The 19,534-nt window shown below is 36.1% G+C and overlaps 1 protein-coding gene across 1 annotated transcript in view; it reads left to right on the top strand.

Annotated features, from left to right (window-relative positions):
• LOC134224604 (adenylate cyclase type 6) overlaps positions 1-19,534 on the top strand; it is an 804,830-nt gene that overhangs the window by 397,853 nt on the left and 387,443 nt on the right. The window contains exons 3-4 of the mRNA XM_062704018.1: positions 5,643-5,869; positions 15,277-15,546. Coding sequence (XP_062560002.1) covers positions 5,747-5,869; positions 15,277-15,546 — 393 coding nt within the window. The 5' untranslated portion in view covers positions 5,643-5,746. The remainder of the gene's footprint in view (positions 1-5,642; positions 5,870-15,276; positions 15,547-19,534) is intronic.

Below are 19,534 nucleotides of genomic sequence, written 5' to 3'. Positions count from 1 at the left end.
ACGATTCCTACTGTTATAACCTTCCACACAATCCCAAAAAACCTCCCGTGGCACCTATGAGAGGTCGTAGAGTTCTCTGCATCTTTCTTAAGTAGGTGTCCAACAAACCATCCTTCCCCTTCCTCAGCATTCGCAAGGACGTGGCCAGGACAGATCTCGACTATTGGAGAGTACATTGCTTCCATCTAAGAGTTAGTGATTAGTCCCAAATCAATATCTGTGGTAACGGATGAAAGTGATGCTACTCTCATACAATAGTCTTGGCTTGTACCACCTACGAATTTGTGCGAACTGCTAAATGCTAATGCTAATGCTAATGCTAATGAAGCTCAGGAAGACTGACTCAATGTTGGGCGGCGCGAGGAGATTAGCAAGGCGAATATCAGCTAGTGTACACAACCTCGCTGTAGACGGGAGATGGGTAGGAAGCAGGCGCCAAATAGATGTAGCTGATCTTGTACTGTAGATACTTGTCGTTTAATTAATAGAGAGCTGTAGCTGCTGGAAAAAGTATCAGTCAGTAGCCCTCCATTGAGTGGTATAGGGGAATCTAATATTTTTTGTGAAGGTGTTCTATTAACTATCTCCGATATTTTCATGTCTGTTCCTCTCTTACTAATTTAATAATAAGATGATATCGATTGTACATCACACAAAACCTGAGCTCCGTGTACATGCCTGAGCCTACCAAATAAACGAACTTGGAAAAAAATCATGTCTGATGGGAGGTATAAAAATATGATATGAGTTTATCACCTAAGTTGGGTTTCGTTTAAAAAAAAAAACTTTTGTAAGACGAAAAATTACACTGTTTGCGAACCGAAAATGAAACAGTATTTTTTGTCCCGGGTATCCCGGGATTTTCGGGATTTCAAAAATAATATCCCGGGAATCGGGAAATCCCGAATTTCCCTAAATCCCGGGATTTTTTGTCCCGGGATGTCCCGGGATGGAAACTCTAGTCAGATAGCCTTATGAGGCGTTCACTCAAACTGATCCAAGAAAATTGAAAATCCATCGAGAAACGGCTGAGATATTAACGAACAAAGTTTATCATATTTTCGTGACGTTTTTCTTTTTTTTTTTTAATTCCTTTCTTTATTTGGTAGGTACTCTGTGTTACTTAACTGCTACTGTGCCGAGATCTACTACTGTGGTATTCTGCAGCCAGAATCCACACAGAATCTATTTTTAGATTTTTCCATTATTCATTGTTGTTGTCGTTGCTGATCCATCTCGTCATAAGTCCATTGTGATCGTTTTGTCCATGTCGTGTATCCAATGATCGTTGCATTTGTCCGGTTGCCATTTATCCGGGTAACATTGAAGGAATGCCTCCGAGAAGAACAAGTTGTCAGTCGTCATCAGGCAGCCGTGACGGTGAGGCGTGCACCCCAATACGCCACCGCATAGGCTGCGCATCCGGCGACTGACGAGGATTTTGGTGGAAGGGCTGGGAATCGAACCCAAGAACATTCGCTTGAAAGGCGAACGTGTAGCCAACTACGCTACGGGACCCCCTCTACGTTTTTCTTTTTATTGCAATCGTAAATTATGCCCCAAAATAGAAAGACAGACGTAGTTAACATCTAAACAGATAACACTGAATCAACAATTTGACGCCACAATGCACGGTTCGAGGCCGCATCTCTCCATCCTCGGATACGCCCCACGCTCGCCAAGTCGTTTTGCACCTGGTCTGCCCATCTCGTTCGCTGCGCTCCACGCCGTCTCGTACCTGCCGGATCAGCTAAAGGTGACATACTTGCCCCAAATTCCACTACACGGTTTTCGAGGTACATAAACAGTACAGACAGGAAAGAAAGTGTGGAAAAGCGGGCATCGAGCGGCTACCTTCTACCAAAGCTATGGCACCACCAACGAGCTGGGAACCGGCTTCATAGTGCTGGGTAAGATGCGCCAACGCGTGATTGGGTGGCAGCCAATCAACGCAAGGATGTGCAAGCAAAGGATTAAAGGCCGTTTCTTGAACTATAGCATCATCATCGTGCACTGCCCACACGAAGGGATACCTGACGACGAGAAAGAAGCGTTCTACGCACAGACATACGATGGATGCCCACTGCGGGACGTCAAAATCGTCATCGGTGACATGAACGCACAGGTAGAAAGGGGGGAAATGTATAGACCGGTCATCGGACCGGATAGTCTGCACACCGTATCGAATGACAACGGCCAACGATGCATAAACTTCGCAGCCTCCCGCTGAATGGTATTCCGAAGCACTTTCTTTCCCTGCAAAAATATCCACAAGGCCACATGGAGATCACCTAACCAAGAAACGGAAAACCAAATCGACAACGTTCTAATCGACGGTAAATTCTTCTCCGACATCACGAACGTCCGCACTTACCGCAGTGCGAATATTGAATCCGACCACTACCTCGTTGCAGTATGCCTGCACTCAAAACTCTCGACGGTGTACAACACGCGTCGAAGTCGGACGCCGCGGCTAAACATTGGGCGGCAACAAGACGGTAGACTAGCGCAAGAATACGCGCAGCAGCTGGAAGTGGCACTCCCAACGGAAGAGCAGCTAGGCGCAGCGTCTCTTGAAGATGGCTGGAGAGATATTCGATCCGCCATTGGTAGCACCGCAACCGCTGCACTTGGCACGGTGCCCCCGGATCAGAGAAACGACTGGTATGACGGCGAATGTGATCAGTTAGTAGAAGAGAAGAATGCAGCATGGGCGAGATTGCTGTAACACCGCACGAGGGCGAACGAGGCACGATATAAACAGGCGCGGAACAGATAAAACTCGATTTTCCGGAGGAAAAAGCGTCAGCAGGAAGATCGAGACCGTGAAGAGACGGAGCAACTGTACCGTTCACGAAAGGGCCACGTGCCACAGCCTGATATGTGTAAGAACATAAACGGGAACCTTCTTACGAACGAGCGTGAGGTGATCCAAAGGTGGCGGCAGCACTAGAAGAGCACCTGAATGGCGATGTGGCAGACGAAGATGGCAGTATGGTGATGGACCTGAGGGAACGCGCGCAGGACATAATTCTACCGGCTCCGGATCTCCAGGAAATCCAGGAGGAGATTGGTCGGCTGGAAAACAACAAAGCCCCTGGGGCTGACCAACTACCAGGAGAGCTATTTAAACACGGTGGTGAGGCACTGGCTAGAGCGCTGCACTGGGTCATTACCAAGATTTGGGAGGAGGAAGTTTTGCCGCAGGAGTGGATGGAGGGTGTCGTGTGTCCCATCTACAAAAAGGACGATAAGCTGGATTGTAGCAACTACCGCGCAATCAGATTGCTGAACGTCGCCTAAAAGGAACTCTCCCAAATTTTATGCCGTCGACTAGCACCAATTGCAAAGGAAGTTTTTTGGCCAGTACCAGGCGGATTCAATGGGCGAACGCTCCACCATGAACCAGGTGTTCGCCATTCGCCAAGTACTTCAGAAATGCCGCGAATACAACGTGCCCACACATCATCTATTCATCTATTCATCGGCATATGATACAATCGATCGGGACCAGCTATGGCAGCTAATGCACGAAAACGGATTTCCGGATAAACAGATACGGTTGATCAAAGCGACGATGGATCGGGTGATGTGCGTAGTTCGAGTTGCAGGGGCATTCTCGAGTCTCTTCGAAACCCGCAGAGGGTTACGGCAAGGTGATGGTCTTTCGTGTCTGCTATTCAACATCGCTTTGGAAGGGGTAATACGAAGAGCAGGGATTAACACGAGTGGTAAAATGTTCAATAAGTCCGTCCAGCCGAATGGAGAAGACTCTTATATACCGCACAGGCCACTACGGCCTTAGTCTGAATAAATAATAATAATCATATTTTTCTACTTTTTTAAGCGCGAGAAAGGCACCAGCACAGCTAGGTGGATTAGTCAGGGTTTTCCTTGAAGGTTCTCTTATCTGATGAAGGTCGATCGATATTTGTTTGTTGACGGTACTTCTTCTTCTTCAGCGGCATTACGTCTTCCACTGGGACAAAATTAACATGAATTGTTAATCTGCTACATTCGCACGCCATCAATTATTAGATACAACCAGGATACAACTACATAAAAAGAAAACGCTTCACTAACAATCAATTAATCGTCTCTACTCAGAATTAAACGCACGCATCTATGAGCTACATTAACATGTAATTACCCCATATTTCAATTGTGTATTCAGTTTCGCCTTGCTGATATTCCAGCAACAACAGTTCGCAATGATTAGCGGCTAACTTTGTGCGTGTCGTGAAATTAATTCCATCTCTTTGCCTTCGTCGGATAAAGCGGATCGGCAGCTATTAACTTCAACCAAATTGCTCAAACAATCAAAACAACCTCCGCCGTTTTCCTACCTCGCAAAATCGTGGTCCCCGCTCGGTGGTAAGCCGGACCAAATTATAGGTAAGTGAGTAACGAACTCGGAGGCTGGTTATTGCTTCTCTTACCGGTTGGATGCCTTCATCAAATTTTCACGCCATCCCGGTCAAAGTTCCAGAACCGGCCCAAAAAGATAAACAGCCTCGGAGAGTGAAGTTGCCTCTGCGTTGCCAATGTTAGATTGATAGCCGAAGATTGCGGTGTGTTATCTTTCGATGAAGTTCGTGGGATACTGACCTGACTTTCGCTGGCTCCCTTCACTGTGAAAGGTGGGCTTTCCGAAAGCTGTGGAGCTCGTTCGAATGGGCCTACCTAGTAGGGAATTAACGAACATTGTTCGGGAGGGACAGTCTTTTGCCACTCTCGATGGGAAGTGGAACGTGAGGGATGATGGTCCAGCTAGATTCAGCAGCGACGACACCGGCGCACGATAACATCCAAAGCCTACGTGGAAGATGATTCCGGATCTCATTGTTTCCGAGAGATGTTTTCCGGCGTGGGAATGATTTCAGCTGCGAATAGGCAACTTCTAAGAATGTGGTCGGTAAACAGTTTGCTATAGAAAGCTTTAGAAGCGTAGTTTAAAACGGTTTTAGCTCCGTGATGAAGATTAATGTCTATTTTGTCGGTTCAGCAATTTGTAAAAGCTTCGCCTTTCATAAACTGCAACGGAAGCTTATCTTGTAAACTGGATGTATTTGTAGGTATTCACATTCTTTTTATAAAATAACGTGGAGACTAATTTATGGTTTATGTTCATTGGCGGAAATTCAACAAAATCACATCAATGTGCTCAATTGTTTTAAAATAGACCTAATTATCTTTTACGTTACTTACAAATCTAGAGTAATTCAAATAATGAAGTTATGAAAATTGTCGTAAAGTTGATGGATTGTTTGTTTTCGTTGTCTTTGAGTTTTTCTGAATGTATATAACAATCTGCTTATGTTTTTCAATTATAGCATAATAGAAAATAAGTGGTGGAGAAAAATATAAAATGGTATGTTCAAATAATCTTGCACTACTTGGTGCTGCCCAACAACTTGGATATTCATTAGCTTGATACTTCCCCGACCTACACATTTCTGGATCCTTTTACCATGGGAACTCCAGCATTTCAGGATCAGATAAACGATTTTGAATTAATTTACGTCAAACGAATAGCACCCACTATCTCGCACTACTTGCATGCACAGCCCGACCCGACGATGCTAATTCCGTGATAACCGTCATTTCTCATTCTTGTTCGTGTCTTGTCTTCTCGGTTGCAGGGAACAGGCGCTACTTTCAAGACGGATGCATTGCGCCGATAACTGAACCCAACCGTTAGCACCGGAGGAGACCAGGGAGCCAGAACTGGTGGAGCAGAGGAGCCATGACATCACCCTTACCACTGTTGCGTTCCTTCTCGACCGAAAACCAGAACCGAGACTGGTGCAAGCGATTCTCGCTGCGAGTCAACCGGAAGGCCGCCAACAACGCCGCCGATGGAAAGTTGGTAAGTGAGTTACCGCAACGCGGAGGGGTGTTTGGGTAAACTGGCTTGTAAAATAAATAAATAAGTAATTGATAATACTTATTTAGATACCGAATAAAAATACAGTAGATAACGGAAAGGCTGACCTTGGCTACATTTTTGTTACACATATGCTGGGCATACTATAGAGCACCGAAATCGTCAATCATAGGCGAAGCTTATTCAGTTTCCTTGAGCGGATAGCGTCTGCAGTTCAGATTCCACCAAATTCAGCCAGCGTGTTTATGATCTTCCACGAAGTCGCCGGACGCTATCCGGTTTTTTGTTGAATATTGTTTTTGAAATGTCCTACGAAAGGCTGAAACACATAAGGCTGAATACTCATAAGGCTGAACTGAAAAGGCCGACATTTCGAAAAGCTGACAGTCTCAAAAGGCTGAAAGTATCGGAAGGCTGTTGTACCAACTATGTTGAGTACTTTTATAGTATAAATGAATGAATAAAGATAAATGATAAAGAATAAAGAATAAAGAATAAAGAATAAAGAATAAAGAATAAAGAATAAAGAATAAAGAATAAAGAATAAAGAATAAAGAATAAAGAATAAAGAATAAAGAATAAAGAATAAAGAATAAAGAATAAAGAATAAAGAATAAAGAATAAAGAATAAAAGAATAAAGAATAAAGAATAAAGAATAAAGAATAAAGAATAAAGAATAAAGAATAAAGAATAAAGAATAAAGAATAAAGAATAAAGAATAAAGAATAAAGAATAAAGAATAAAGAATAAAGAATAAAGAATAAAGAATAAAGAATAAAGAATAAAGAGTAAAGAATAAAGAATAAAGAATAAAGAATAAAGAATAAAGAATAAAGAATAAAGAATAAAGAATAAAGAATAAAGAATAAAGAATAAAGAATAAAGAATAAAGAATAAAGAATAAAGAATAAAGAATAAAGAATAAAGAATAAAGAATAAAGAATAAAAGAATAAAGAATAAAGAATAAAAGAATAAAGAATAAAGAATAAAGAATAAAGAATAAAGAATAAAGAATAAAGAATAAAGAATAAAAGAATAAAGAATAAAGAATAAAAGAATAAAGAATAAAGAATAAAGAATAAAAGAATAAAGAATAAAGAATAAAGAATAAAGAATAAAGAATAAAGAATAAAGAATAAAGAATAAAGAATAAAAGAATAAAGAATAAAGAATAAAGAATAAAGAATAAAGAATAAAGAATAAAGAATAAAGAATAAAGAATAAAGAATAAAGAATAAAGAATAAAGAATAAAGAATAAAAGAATAAAAGAATAAAGAATAAAGAATAAAGAATAAAGAATAAAGAATAAAAGAATAAAGAATAAAGAATAAAGAATAAAGAATAAAAGAATAAAGAATAAAGAATAAAGAATAAAGAATAAAGAATAAAGAATAAAGAATAAAAGAATAAAGAATAAAAGAATAAAGAATAAAGAATAAAGAATAAAGAATAAAAGAATAAAGAATAAAGAATAAAGAATAAAGAATAAAGAATAAAGAATAAAGAATAAAGAATAAAGAATAAAGAATAAAGAATAAAGAATAAAGAATAAAGAATAAAGAATAAAGAATAAAGAATAAAAGAATAAAGAATAAAGAATAAAGAATAAAGAATAAAGAATAAAAGAATAAAGAATAAAAGAATAAAGAATAAAGAATAAAGAATAAAGAATAAAAGAATAAAGAATAAAGAATAAAGAATAAAGAATAAAGAATAAAGAATAAAGAATAAAGAATAAAGAATAAAGAATAAAGAATAAAAGAATAAAGAATAAAGAATAAAGAATAAAAGAATAAAGAATAAAGAATAAAGATAAAGAATAAAGAATAAAGAATAAAGAATAAAGAATAAAGAATAAAGAATAAAGAATAAAGAATAAAGAATAAAGAATAAAGAATAAAGAATAAAGAATAAAGAATAAAGAATAAAGAATAAAGAATAAAGAATAAAGAATAAAGAATAAAGAATAAAGAATAAAGAATAAAGAATAAAGAATAAAGAATAAAGAATAAAGAATAAAGAATAAAGAATAAAAGAATAAAGAATAAAAGAATAAAGAATAAAGAATAAAGAATAAAGAATAAAGAATAAAGAATAAAGAATAAAGAATAAAGAATAAAGAATAAAAGAATAAAGAATAAAGAATAAAGAATAAAAGAATAAAGAATAAAGAATAAAGAATAAAGAATAAAGAATAAAGAATAAAGAATAAAGAATAAAAGAATAAAGAATAAAGAATAAAAGAATAAAGAATAAAGAATAAAGAATAAAAGAATAAAGAATAAAGAATAAAGAATAAAAGAATAAAGAATAAAGAATAAAGAATAAAGAATAAAGAATAAAGAATAAAGAATAAAGAATAAAGAATAAAAGAATAAAGAATAAAAGAATAAAGAATAAAGAATAAAGAATAAAGAATAAAGAATAAAAGAATAAAGAATAAAGAATAAAGAATAAAAGAATAAAGAATAAAGAATAAAGAATAAAGAATAAAGAATAAAGAATAAAAGAATAAAAGAATAAAGAATAAAGAATAAAGAATAAAAGAATAAAGAATAAAGAATAAAGAATAAAAGAATAAAGAATAAAGAATAAAGAATAAAGAATAAAGAATAAGAATAAAGAATAAAAGAATAAAGAATAAAGAATAAAGAATAAAAGAATAAAGAATAAAGAATAAAGAATAAAGAATAAAGAATAAAGAATAAAGAATAAAGAATAAAGAATAAAAGAATAAAGAATAAAGAATAAAGAATAAAGAATAAAGAATAAAGAATAAAAGAATAAAGAATAAAGAATAAAGAATAAAAGAATAAAGAATAAAGAATAAAGAATAAAGAATAAAGAATAAAGAATAAAGAATAAAGAATAAAGAATAAAGAATAAAGAATAAAGAATAAAAGAATAAAGAATAAAAGAATAAAGAATAAAGAATAAAGAATAAAGAATAAAGAATAAAGAATAAAGAATAAAGAATAAAAGAATAAAGAATAAAGAATAAAGAATAAAAGAATAAAGAATAAAGAATAAAGAATAAAGAATAAAGAATAAAGAATAAAGAATAAAGAATAAAAGAATAAAGAATAAAGAATAAAGAATAAAGAATAAAGAATAAAGAATAAAGAATAAAGAATAAAGAATAAAAGAATAAAGAATAAAGAATAAAGAATAAAGAATAAAGAATAAAGAATAAAAGAATAAAGAATAAAGAATAAAAGAATAAAGAATAAAGAATAAAGAATAAAGAATAAAGAATAAAGAATAAAGAATAAAGAATAAAGAATAAAGAATAAAGAATAAAGAATAAAGAATAAAGAATAAAGAATAAAGAATAAAGAATAAAGAATAAAGAATAAAGAATAAAGAATAAAGAATAAAGAATAAAGAATAAAGAGTGAAGAATAAAGAATAAGGAATAAAGAATAAAAAAGAATAAAGAATAAAAAAGAATAAAGAATAAAGAATAAAGAATAAAGAATAAAGAATAAAGAATAAAGAATAAAGAATAAAGAATAAAGAATAAAGAATAAAGAATAAAGAATAAAGAATAAAGAATAAAGAATAAAGAATAAAGAATAAAGAATAAAGAATAAAGAATAAAGAATAAAGAATAAAGAATAAAGAATAAAGAATAAAGAATAAAGAATAAAGAATAAAGAATAAAGAATAAAGAATAAAGAATAAAGAATAAAGAATAAAGAATAGAGAATAAAGAATAAAGAATAAAGAATAAAGAATAAAGAATAAAGAATAAAGAATAAAGAATAAAGAATAAAGAATAAAGAATAAAGAATAAAGAATGAAGGATAAAGAATAAAGAAGGAAATTGAAGAAGGGAAAGAGAAGATGGAAGAAGGGAGAAGGAAAAAGATGAAAGAATGAAGAGAAAATGTAGAATAAAGAAGAAGGAAAAAGTAAGACAAAGATGATGAAGCAAGAAGAAACAAGGAATAATGAAGACAGAAGACGGAATGATAAGGATGGAAGAAACAGTGAAAAAGGAAAAAGAAAATGAAAGAAGGGAAAAAGAATACGGAAGAAGGGAGAAGGAAAAAAAATGTGAGATTGAAGAAAAATATAGAAGAAAGAAGAAGGAAAAAATAAGATAAAGATGGAAGAAGGATCATTGATGAGACAAGAAGAAACAAGGAAGAAGAAAGAAAAAGGAACAAAAATGAAGAAAAAAAGAAAAGGAAGACGGTAGAAGAAAGAAGAAGGAAAAGGCGAAAAGGAAGGAAAATGAAGGAAGAAAAAAAACAGATGAAGAGACAAGGGAAAAGGAAGCAGGAAGAAAAGAACGAAGAAGGAAGGACGAAAAAAAGAAAAGGAAAAAAAAAGGTTAAAAGAAGGAAGAAAGTAGAATGAAGAAAGAATAGAGAAAAAGGAATAAGGAAAAAGAAAAAAGACACTAGGAAAAGGAAGAAGATAGAGAAAAGAAGACTAAAAGAAAGGGAAACCAGGACATGGAAGAAGGAAGAATGAAGAATAATAAAAGAAGAAGGAAGAAAAAGAACAAAGAAAAATGGAGGAAGAAGGTACCAGAAACAAAGAAGTAGGAAGAACGAAGAAAGAACAAGGGAGGTAGAAGAAGGAAGAAGGAAATAGCAACAAGTAAGGATGAATTAAGAAGGAAGAACTATGGAGGAAGAACTAAGAAGAAAGGTAGAACGAAGAAGGAACTAGCAAGGGTTGAAAAAGAAAGAACGAAAAAAATAGAAAAATGAAATCAAAAAGAAGGAAGAAGAAAAAAGGGAGAAGAATGAATAATAAAGGAGGAAAAAGAAGAAGGAAGAAGAGATGAGAATAGAGTATAAATAATAAAAAATATGAAAGTAATCTTGTCAAAATCAAAAACCAAATACAAGAATGAAGAACAATAAAGTCTTGATCCTTTCTATGTTACATAAAAAATTTTTGAGCTGTTCAGACTAAAAACTAAGAATTCCGTATAAAAATTGAAAGACAACAAGAAGTCGCAAGAAGGTTGCAGATCATTTTAGTTTGTGTCCGTGTTAAGCGGTAGTACACTTATTACGTAAACCACACCCCCCTCCCCTTGTAAGAATTTTTCCATACAAATTATTTTTTGTTTATAAGGAGCGTAAGAAAATGACAGACCCCACCTCCCCCCATAAATGCTTACGTAATTAGTGTACGCCCCTAACGTTAAATGTGAATTCTTCCACTTAAATTGGTTTCTCTCGATTTCTGGCCTTTCCTCTTTAGTTTTAAGGCTTATGGTTCCAATAAAAGTAATTGGGAAATTTTCTAATTTAACAGTTAGCCCTAAATAGGCATCGATTAATTTTAACAATTCAATAAACTAACTACTAGGTGCACTAATATTTACATTGAAAATTTGATAACCTAGATTGAAAATAGCGCCCCAATAGCGGTTTTGTCCTAATCTAAGCAACGGGCCCTAAACCGAACGTCACACTAACCAAAACGCTCGTGGAGTGTTTTGACACCAACCAGATGATGTATCTCAGAGTTTCGTGTCCTGGTAGGAATACTGAAGATCATCCTCAGGAATTTATTTGATCACAGGGAGAATGGTTTGCTTGTAGACAGCAAGCTTTTTTTCAGAAACAATGACGACCGACGGTAGATCGAAGGGTACAGTACAGAGCGCTAATCGCAAAACTCCAACGAGACCTGGATGCCCTGACAGAGTACCTCACCAGCTTGAAGATCTGCATCAACGCAACAAAAACCCAGGTCATCATTTTCCCCCACTTTAAATCCCCCAAATTTGTTCCGCCTAAGGACTGTAAAATCATCCTCAATGGCACGACTATGGCATGGGCCAATGAAGCCGAATATCTTGGCTTAACCCTCGACAGCAAGCTTATTTTCCGGCAACAGGTTGACAAGACGGTGACGAAGTGTGACGTTTTGTTGAAACTACTGTACCGTTTGATCGACCGCCGGTCGTCATTCATTTTCATTTATTTACTTTACATCCAATCAGATCGTTTTGTACCTGGTCTGCCCACCTCGCTCGCTGCGCTCCACGCCGCCTCGTACCTGCCGAATCGGAAGCGAACACCATTTTTGCAGGGTTGTTGTCCAACATTCTTGCAACACGCCCTGCCCACCGTACCATTCCGGCTTTAGTTACCTTCTGGATACTGGGTTCGCCGTAGAGCTGGGCGAGCTCGTGATTCATTTTTCGCCGCCACACACCGTCTTCTTGCACACCGCTAAAGATGGTCCTAAGCACCCGCCTCTAGAATACTCCGAATGTTTGCAAGTCCTAGTGATTGCAAGTCCTCGAGCATTGTCTATGTTTCATTTCCGTAGAGGATTACCGGTCTTATCAGCGTCTTGTACATGGCACATTTGATACGGTGGCGAATCTTTTTTGACCGCAGTTTCTTTTGGAGCCCGTAGTAGGCCCGACTTCCACAGATGATGCGCCTTCGTATTTCACGACTAACATTGTTATCAGCCGTTAGCAAGGATCCAAGTTAGACGAATTGCACGACTACCTCGAAGGTATCCTCGTCTATGCATTCACCATCAGTCCAACTTTTGTTGCCTTAACGTTTCAGGCGGGTGTACAGTTCTGCCACCTTTGCAAATGATCGGCCGATAATGTCCATGTCATCTGCCAAACAAATAAATTGACTGGATCTGTTGAAAATCGTAGCTCGGCTCTCCGCATAACACCTAGTGCAATGTTGAAAACATGCACGAAAGTTCATCACCTTGTCTTAGTCTCCGGCGTGATTCGAACGAACTGGAGTGTTCACCCGAAATCTTCACACAGTTTTGCACACCATCCACCGTTGCTTTGATCAGTCTGGTAAGCTTCCCAGGTAAGCTGTTCTCATCCATAACTTTTCATAGCTCTATGCGGTCTATACTCTCGTATACCGCCTTGAAATCAATGAACAGATGGTGCATTGGGACCTGGTATTCACGGCATTTTCGCTAAGATGCCATCTTCTTCTTCTTATTGGCATTACATCCCCACACTGGGACAGAGCCGCCTCGCAGCTTAGTGTTCATTAAGCACTTCCACAGTTATTAACTGCGAGGTTTCTAAGCCAAGTTACCATTTTTGCATTCGTATATCATGAGGCTAACACGATGATACTTTTATGCCCAGGGAAGTCGAAATAATTTCCAATCCGAAAATTATCTAGACCGGCACCGGGAATCGAACCCAGCCACCCTCAGCATGGTCTTGCTTTGTAGCCACGCGTCTTACCGCACGGCTAAGGAGGGCCCCTTAAAGATACCATCACTTAAAATATTTCTTCAGTGCCTGCACTGATGTCATGGAACCGCAACCGACGCCAATTTTGCAATTAACCCTTTCTTCTCATAAAATGTTGGTCTTGAAACGAACCTAATATCTGTAAATCTCCTAAACGTTGATTCGACCGAATATTGCGTGAAAATTTCCCTTGAGTGCTGCTGCGGTCAGCGTTGGTGACGTCCTCTCGATTATCCGTTTTCTGCTGAGACTACTGCTACCGGCGTCATCGTTGCGACAGTACTGTCCGGCCCTCGTGTTCCCTCTCCGAGAAATCGTGATTTAACCACAGAGTTAACTAAGGATTAGAGCCCAGCCCGTAAGTTGCACGATTTTGATGTCTGTGCTTGTGATGCACATACGGGATTGGTTGGTTTACCGTATTTTGACAGTGCCTGCCGAAATTCAATTTTGCAATAGATCAGTGGGCAGCTAAATAAAATTTCCATTTAAAATTAGAAATTTTCCATAAACAATTAGGAAATTGCCAATAAAAAAATCAGGGTATGAGCAATAAATAATTATAAAATTTCCACAAATAAAACAAAATTTCCATAAACTATTAAGAATTTTCCACAAAACAAAAATAAATAAGCACTTTTAAAAGCAAAAATAGCAATTATAAAAGAAGAATTTTCCATAAAGAAATGAAAATGTTCCACGAAAAAATACAAAATTTCCATAAATAAATCAATATTAGCAATACACAATTACAAAATTTTCCACAAAATAAATATATTGGTTCCATAAAAAAAAGAAAAATTTTCCACAAAATCGTAATCAAAAAAAGAGCAATAAAAAAATAAGAAAATTTCCATTAAAAAATACAAGAAAGCAACAAAGCTGATGAAATTTTACATGAATTTTAAACGCTTTAAAGAAGGGGTCATCTATGAAAAAAAAACACAGTTTGATTGCTTTTTTATATTTCTTTATGGAAATTTTCTTATTTTTTATTGCTTTTATTGATCATTTCGTGGAAAATTTTATTTTGTTATGGAAAAAATATATTTATTTTGTGGAAAATTTTGTTATTTTTTATTGCTAATATTGATTTATTTATGGAAATTTTGTATTTTTTTTTCGTGGAACATTAAATTTTTTTTATGGAAAATTCTTCTTTTATAATTGAAATTTTTGCTTTTAAAAGTGCTTATTTAGTTTTGTTTTGTGGAAAATTGTTAATTGTTTATGGAAATTTTGTTTTATTTGTGGAAATTTTATATTTATTTATTGCTCATACCCTGATTTCTTTATTGGCAATTTTCTATTTTCTTATGGGAATTTTCTAATTGTTTAGGGGGAGTATTTATTTTAGTCTAGATCAGTGCTTTGAACCCATTTTTTTTCAAATAGTTATGTACAATAGTTCGTAATACATTAATTCAATAATTAAATAATATAATAAATAAAAATATCGTTTCTTCCAGCTCCATTGATGTAGCATCCCTATGTGTAACACGCGTTTCCTCGGGGGCGAGTGCTTCTGTGTTGAACACTCGCACTTGCTACCGACGTGCAAGGTGAAAGCATATTATAGCTGCCTCAATGGTGTGAATTGCATTTTCACTCCGGCAAAACGTATGGCTTTCACGGTTGCTTTTATGTGGGCTATTCCGTTGGTTTGGATTCAAATTGGGTTCAAATTTATTGGGGTTGTATATTGGCTATCTGGCAGCTGCTGAACATGTGCCATAGTGGAATAGGGAACGAATGAATTACCGTTGTATTCGATATAGGAAATTAGTCGTTATTTGGGAATTATTGTGACACTCTGCCAATAAAGGATTAGCCGAAATGTAGATTTGGATGTACACAAAAGGATCAATGGGGTTTGGAACAAAATGGTGCTTATTTTCTCTGAAAACTGAAATATTTTACTGCAACAAGGTTGTTATCCTGATTTAGGAACAGTTTATCACTAGGCTTATTTTGGGTTAAGGATTTATAAAGATCAATAGATTTCAGTGACAAAGTCAGCCTGTATGTGGCACAACACTCCTACACATTCATTCATATATATGCCACGAGCCGCAAAATCAATCGCAAGATTACCCCATCCTGAGCCCTCTTAGCACTGTATTAATGCCTTTCTTCCTCCTCTGCACCGTCTTCTTAGGACTTTTCGACGCTGCGCAAAAACAAGTTCGCCCGCCGTTGTTCGTCCCTGCGGCAGCAACCAACGGGCCCCGAGCTGCAAACCACATCGAGCGTGACACTGGAGCTGAAGAGTGCCAGCCCAGCTCAATCGATGATTATCCACGAGAAGAGTGCAGCCCCCTCCAACAATAACAGCAGCAGCTCCCCCAAGAAGCCAAAATGGGAAGTGATTGAGCACTTCAAGAGCACCGGACGCGGCCAGGAGTCAATCAGCAGCAGTCTAATTGCGGTGAGTGTATTATTGCTGTTTATATAGGAGCTATTATTGTTTATGCGGAACGGGATTTGCGATCGAGCAGCAGCACAGCAGAGTAAGCAGCTTATCGTATGCACAGTTTGATTAACACGCACTGGTTGATCAAATAGTAAACAGTGAGCGCCAAATGACCAAGAATAATCCGTTTGATTAATTTCGTGGTAGGGTGAAACGAGTAAGGATTTGGAGGCGTAGTCTGGATTTCAAGAGCCATGACAATGGCGAAACCTTTATTGGATTAAGGATTTGGAATAAGGAGGAGGGGACAAAGGGGTTTTCAGTGGCCTTGAGAGCAAAGGCGTTGGAGATGACGAGATCGATTCTCGGTAACGTAACACCCACTATTTTTTGTTGCCGGTTCACGAAAACGATCTCAAAGGGATTTTAGAAGAAAAAAATCTAAAGGGATTTCTGAATGACTTTTGCTAACGGAATAATCGATGGAATTCCAAATGGATTTTCCTAGGAGAAAATTTTCAAAATAATTTCTAAAGGTATTCTCGAAAGAAAAAAAAAGTTTCAAAGATTTCCTGAGAAGGATTCCAAATTGTATTTATTTAGTAATTGATTTCGAAATTACTTCGTTAATATAGAAGTAATTTTGAAATCAATTACTATTAACATTTTAAACGAAGGTTCAAAGGAATTTGTAGAAGAGATGCAAAAAGAAACTCTCTAGAAATGTCCGAAGCAGTTACTGGAGGAATTTCCAAAACAAATACAGGGAATCATCTCCTATAGGAGTTCCAGAAATAATTTCCACAGAAATTCCTGAAGGAATTTAATAAAATTTCCAAAGAAATTCGTAAAGAACTATTTAACGAATCTCTAAAGGAATTGTCGTAGGAATATTTGGAACAATTCTATAAGGTGTTTTCTAAAGTTTTCGTAAAGAAATTTTTGAATGAATTCCTTAAAAATTTCCCAGGAATTAAAAGAAATCCGAAGAAATCCGTGGAAAGTTTCAAAGGAACTCGTAAAAAAATTGTAATCGTCAAATGATTTTCTGAATGAAAATCCGGAAGGAATACCGGAAGAAAGGCTCAAAAAGAATTCCGGAACAATTATTGTTTAAGAAGTTTACTTAAGTTCCCCTAAAGAAATTACCGATTTAAAATTGATCGAATTATCGAACAAATTTTAAAAGAATATCTGAAGAAATCTCCAGAGTATTTTACGAAGGAGACCCTAAAAGTAATTCTGAATGAAATTCTGGAGGAAGTTCTGAAGGAATTCCTGAGGAAAACTACGAAGCAATTCTTAGAATGCCCTCTTTGAAGGAATATCCGAACTCATTTTCTGGAGGAATTTTCGAAGGAATACCTGAAGGAATTTTTGATTGAATCACTGGATTCTGGATGAACTTGTGAAAGCATTTTTGGAAGAATTTCCGTAAACTACGTCTAAGGGGAAGGCTCGGATATAGGGTGTAGAATAAAAATTTCAAAATTGTGGACCGTCACGAAATCATGTAAGATTTGTAACCCTCATAGGTCCTTTATCTTTCGATGGATTTTAAAGATTTATATATCAATCGATTCGCAAGCTTTCCATTAAATTGCCTGTAGTATTGATTTGATTGATTTTTTTATTTTTATTTTTATTTTATTATTCAACGTGAAACTATTGAAAATTTTAGTTCTTTCATGCATCATGCATCCCCTAAAGAGCGCGTTCCAATCCTTGGTAATTGTCTACTTTTAGGGTATCATCAATTATTGAACTGGGTATGAATGAGGTGATCCATCCCTACTCCCTCACAGAGTGGGAGGCGCTGCTTAAACTGGATAATAGTGTCGGTGGGATGGTACCTCTCTTCTTATAGAGCGGAATAATTGAATCAGTGTACTATATTTGGTATTATGTAGTTTACGTCGAGCGGGTCTTGTATTCAACCTCAAGATTTTTAAGTAATTTACGAGTCAGGGCTATAAAGCAAGACCATGCAGAAGGTGGCTGGGTTCGATTCACTGTGGAGTTCCTTTAGTTGCGGAAGTGTTGTTTTTACTCAATATACGTAATTAACACAGCAACCCATGCAGTCTATCAATGTTGCCCTGTCATTATAAGCAATAGAAGAAAAATAGGTAAGAATTGCATAAAACCGTAAAAGTATCAATAAAATACCTTATCTTTCTCTCTGCTTTGCACCAATAGTTGCGGTAGTGTTCCTATAGTTGCGAGTCAGTGGGATTCGTATGTATAGGAACACGAATTAAAAAATACCGCTACTGATGCAACACTGCACCAATGATTGGAGGTATCATTTTACGTAAGAATGATGGATTCTGCAGCGATTGGATAATTCTTCGTTTAAAATATAATTGAATAATGCGTACTTAAGGTAAGCGGAATGAAGTATAGACGTGGTGTAAGCGAACAAATAGTGGTGGATCGTGCTTAGTTCCTCCACTATGGAACCTTTTACCCTAGAACAAAACATCTTCTACGATCAAAGAGCTGTATGTTTAGCAAAAGCCTTTTCACAACTTTTTTCGAACATGTTTTTTCAATCATTCGACATGAAATCGTCCTTTCCGTAATATTTTTTTTTAAAATTTGGCAGCATAACATTTTATAAAATTTCAGTTTCATAATATGAAGCATGCGTCTCAACGTCATTTTCGATTAAAACAAGTAGTAGCTTGCTGTGCTTGAAACAGCTTCTTTTCTACAAAAAAATCCCAATTCCAACTTATTTTTCCCATTTTATTTGCTAAAAACGTTGTGAAAAGCAGAACCTAATAAATAAAGAAGAAATACTACAAAAGTTCAATGAAATGGACGCAGTGGTTCATCACGAAAAAAAAGAAGAAATACACGATTAAAGCTGCTGCTGAATCGATTTTCCGACTGCTGATATCTGACCGGCTTAAATTCAACATCGTTAACCTATCTTCAGTCATCTAAAAACAGCTGAACCATTCATAGTGCACAGGTCTTTCATCCTTGTCGTCAGGTGCAAATATTAGTTGTAAAGCACAGCATCCCTGTTAGTTCATCCATATGAAGACGATAGCGACGACATCGTTCTAGCGATAATGGGACGTGCCTTCGAAGCAATCATCTTTGTTAAACGATTTGCAGATGTTTTCGCAGTGTAGGATGAAACTGGAAGTGAGGTTAAACAACCTTTGCTACAACAATAATATCTTCCTTTCCGTGAAGTTCACCTGCTGCAACCACTACTGCGCTCTGACTGCACGTTGTCGATGTCGATGTGGGATTCTCACAAAGGCAGCTAATGTTGCCGCTGATAGTCCTATGAAGCACATGATAATGTGGAGCATATGTAGAGTGTAGCGAAGGTAGGTTGTTTCTTGTAAGCGGCAGCATATCTAGATTTGCTGCATGGCACCAGCTCATCCACATAAAGGGCTGCATCTTTTAGTAGTAAATAGGAACAATCTACTCTGAAGTTTAGGTAAATCAGAATATAATCGTTTTCGTCTTGATGCCAGAGTACGTTTGTCTCGTACGTACGTTTGTCTCTGTGTATCTCGTTGGAAGTTTTAATATGTTAATTTTCAGTTTGAAATCAACACGGTATAATCGTTTTTAGATGAACTGAACATAGAAGCATCACAAATCTGTATAAGAGCTGGATTCACTAGCGAATCGATCTAATGGATGGGAAATAATTTTAAAATAAAAAAAAACTGTCCAGATTCTAAATAGTTTTTACCTCGCATTTTCAAAGGCACCAATCTCAACCAAGAAGCAATGAATAACAGTCCTCTTTTTTTAAGCTTTGCTGCGTCGCAGAAAGCATAGAATGAAAAGATTATGGCTGATCTTTGCTTCATTATTGAAAGAGGTGCCCTTCAAAACGTGAGGTGGAATAAATTTGATTCCGAAAAGCTCGTCCTTGAAATATTCTACTCAATTTCCTTTCCATCGAATTGGCGTGGTAACGTGCACAACTTAATTTATTTACCGGCCGCACAAAAGAGAACAAATT

This window comes from Armigeres subalbatus, chromosome 3 (assembly GCF_024139115.2).
Source record: "Armigeres subalbatus isolate Guangzhou_Male chromosome 3, GZ_Asu_2, whole genome shotgun sequence".
NCBI lineage: Eukaryota > Metazoa > Arthropoda > Insecta > Diptera > Culicidae > Armigeres > Armigeres subalbatus.
This window is presented reverse-complemented; position numbering and strand designations above follow the sequence as displayed.